We start from the raw sequence: 3,731 nt of genomic DNA on the forward strand, positions 1-3,731 counted from the left end.
TTATTACTGCATAAAAATCTCATGGGTTTAGTGTGGGACAAACTGAGTCAGAGCTTTTAGTACTGAACTCCTCAGGTGTTAATGCAGGAGATCCAACATGCTGCCAACTCCAGCATTTTAAAATATAGGAGGGGGGAGATTTGCTCCATCGCGTTCCAGCTCCTTGCAACAGCTCCACCCCCTCCTCCCCCAGGTGAGAGCCAGGGGGCAGAACTGTTTGCCACACTCCAGGTGAGAGATGGAATGAGCATGATCTAATGGAAGTAGGTTGAATGGCTAGGAAATAAGCACCTTCTTGTTCTTTATACTGCTTGGTTGGTTGGCAAGCCTGATGCCTTAGTTGTGACCAGTGGCTGGTTATAACCACAAGCTACAAATTGTGATTGTGTTTGTTTGTGAGTGTTGGATGAGTGGAGTGTGTGTGTTGAATGGCTGAGGGTACGTTTGAATGGTGCGTGGGTGCTGAGAGCATGTGGGTAGTTCTTGTGTGGTAAGGATGTGCCTGTGAAACTCTGACACAGGGACCTATGGTGGGGGTACCACTATTCCAGTGACTTGAGGCAGGAGATATGGCAGGAGGAAAGGTTTGGGACATCAAAGTAGGATGTCTACACACTGATGTTTACACAATGTTCCCCTTCTACCCCCTTCATCTAGCTCTCATGTGCCTGGTAGCTCATCCACTGAGCCCTCCTGTCTTGCAGTGCTGTTTAATGCCAGGTCAGTCCACATTAAGACCACACTCAATCATGATTTCATCGTGGATGAGAAGGCCAACCTGGTGTCTATTACTGAGATTTGGGTGGGTGAGCTTGGGGGTGGGGGGGTTGGCCTGACTCAGCTCTACGCACCTGGGTGCTCAGTGCAGCACCAACATAGGTTGGAGGGCCGGGGGGGGGGGGGGGAGTTGCTGTGGTTCATAGAATCTCCATCACCAGGAAACCACTCCACCGTGGAGCAGGCCTTGAGGGGTTGCACCTGCTGTTGGGCCATAGAGACAGGTTGGGGATGTTGCTGGTGTACCGCCCACCCTGCTGTCCAGCATCCTCCCTGAGCTGGAAGTCTCGAGTGTGGTGTTGGAGGAACCCAGGACGGTGGTTCTGGGTGACTTCAACTTCCATGCTGAAGCTGTCTCTGGAGTTCCAGCTCGGGACTTCATGGCCTCCATGACAACCATGGGGCTGTCTCAGTTTCTCATCAGCCTGACACATGAAGCAGGGCATACCCTTGACTTCTGCTTCAAGTTGTGAGTTGGGTGGTCTGAAGACTGGGGGAGCCCAAGTAACCCCATTGTCATGGTCAGACCATTTTCTGGTGAGCTCTGAACTCAGTGTTACTTCCCTCCTACAGGGGTGGGGGACCCATTTGGATGTTCCGCCCCAAGAGACTGATGGAATCCAATGGATTTTTGAATACTCTTGGGGATTTTCCAGTGGAGAAAGCTGGTGATCCAGCTGAGGCCATAGCCTCACTGTGGAACAGTGAGATGCAGAGGGCCATCGACTTGATTGCACCTGAGTGTCCTCTCCAGTGCTGTAGAGCCCGCTCCACTCTGCTCCTTGGTATACTGGCGAGCTGCAGTCAATGAAACAGGCTGGTTGGCTAGAGGGCAAATGGCGTAAGACTCAAAGTGAAGATGACCGAGCATGCTTTAGAGCAGGGGTCCCCAACCCCCGGACCGCTACCGGTCCGTGGCCTGTTAGGAACTGGGCCGCAGCAGGGGTGTGGCAGCCCCCCCTTACCTTGGGTCCATTGGGGGGGAGGCGATCCGCCCCCCCCCCCGAATCCTTGCTGGCCTTGGCGAGCCCCACTCCGAATCCACGGAGCCGCCGGCCAGCTCCGGCCGCTGGCGGACGTCTGACCGCTGGGACGCAAATGGCGTCCACGCGGATGCCATTTGCATCCCTGTTCTTCAAGTAATAGGCTACATAAATCTTTACGTAGCCGATTACTCAAAGAACAGGGATGCAAATGGCGTCCGCTACGTGGACGCCATTTCTGTCCCAGCGGCTGGAAATCTGCCAGCGGCCAGAAGCTCCGCAGACTCGGAGTGGGGCTGGTGAGGATTTTGGGGGGGGGCAGATTGCCTCCCCCCGCACGGACCCAAGGTAAGGGGGGTTCCCGCACCCCTGCTGTGGCCCGGTCCCATCCCCGCCGGTTCATTGTTTTCCACGAGACCAGTCCCTGGTCCCAAAAAGGTTGGGGACCGGTGCTTTAGAGCACATAATCGTGCCTACTGAATGGCGGTGCGGGCAGCAAAGATGGATTATTTGGCTGCCTCTGTTGTGTCCTCGAGTGGCCATCCGTTGCATCCTCGAGTAGCATGCCCCGTCACTGAGGTCATCGGAGGGCCTTCTCCTGGTGGTTCTACATGGACCTATGGCCCAGTTGGAGTCCACCAGGAAGAGAGCCTTCAGTGTGGTGGCCCCCTTCCTGTGGAATTCCCTTCCTTTGGAGGTCAAGCAGGTGCCAACGTTATATTGCTTTCAGCGCCTCCTGAAGACATTGTTTTGAGAGGCCTTCCCTCAGTCACCAGCCATGGTTTATTAAGTTTAGAATCTGTTTTTTAAATGTTTTAATTATGGGGTTTTATTCTTTTAGCTTGTTGTTCACTGCTCTGAAATCTTTGATCTGGAGCAGTACATAAATATTGTAAATAAATACATAATAAATAAATAAATAAAAATGTTCTATCTCACTAGCTGCCCTTTCTCTCTTTTGTATTCACGCTTTATTCAGTCAATAGATGACCCTCCTCAACCTGGGGCCCTCCAGATGTTTTGGATGCCATCTCACAGCATTCCTGACCATTGGCCATGCCAGCTGGGGCTTCTGGGAGCTATTGGGGAGCAGAAGTCTAAAATATCTGGAGGGCACCAGGTTGGGGAAGGCTGGTCTAACACATTTGTTCACCTTCCCCCCTTCTTTCCATAATGGTGAACTGGGTGTTTGCTGTTCCCCAAGGTTGTAAGGTTAGAGAGAAGAACCATGACACGCTTCTTTGGGCAAGCATTGGCCCCAAGGCCCATCATGTCTCGCTCTCTCAAATCCTCCAAGTTCTCTGTCTGTGTTTCCTCCTTTCACCTTGTCTAATCACTGGCCCGTGGTACTTCCAATCAACAAGTCTCAAGTTTGCTTGAGGTTCATCACCATACCATGCCAGCACCCATCAGTGTTTCTCCTGGCAGCTTGGTTACCTGGATGTCACATGATCCACCTCTTCTACAAAGTTGCAGATGCCCTTCAACAGAGATCCAACCTGCAGGGCTGTGAAATGGCCAATAAGGCACTGGAGCGTGTGGCTGAAGTTTTGTTCAGTGAGGTACAGGATGAAGACACACAGGGCAAGTAAGACATAGCTCATATGCTGAGCCCGATTTCCCCGAGGTTTGGGGATAATAGTGTGGGTTTTGCCACTGGGTGGATCCTCCTCATAAGGCATCTGCAAGACATAAGAACACTCAAAAAATTCCAGTTGATCTGCTTATTCAGACTTCAGTGTGGTCTACCATTACTTGGATGCTGGACAGCCTCCTCCCATACCAAAGGTGCTTCCAGACTGAGGGCTCCTAGCACGAACAATCAAAAGCATTGTGCAGCTATTCTGTCTTTTCTTCTTTATTGGAAAAAAACCGTTAAGGAAGACAGGACAGAATAAGTGTTGGGAAAACATGGGAGGGCTACAAATGGATGATATTGCCATCTGAACCCGCCATCCTCCATAGAAGTCC

General features: G+C 51.8%; 1 protein-coding gene across 4 annotated transcripts in view; it reads right to left on the bottom strand.

Moving 5' to 3' along the window:
* Positions 1-3,731, bottom strand: part of STING1 (stimulator of interferon response cGAMP interactor 1) — a 49,593-nt gene that overhangs the window by 18,137 nt on the left and 27,725 nt on the right. For all 4 annotated transcript variants that reach the window (XM_084850831.1, XM_084850827.1, XM_084850829.1 and 1 more), the window contains one exon: positions 3,198-3,442. In XM_084850831.1, the coding sequence (XP_084706957.1) occupies positions 3,198-3,442 (245 nt within the window). The remainder of the gene's footprint in view (positions 1-3,197; positions 3,443-3,731) is intronic.

The sequence above is a fragment of the Heloderma suspectum genome, chromosome 4 (assembly GCF_057233095.1).
Source record: "Heloderma suspectum isolate Gila_16-S chromosome 4, 16-S_ref, whole genome shotgun sequence".
NCBI classification, from domain to species: Eukaryota; Metazoa; Chordata; class Lepidosauria; order Squamata; family Helodermatidae; genus Heloderma; species Heloderma suspectum.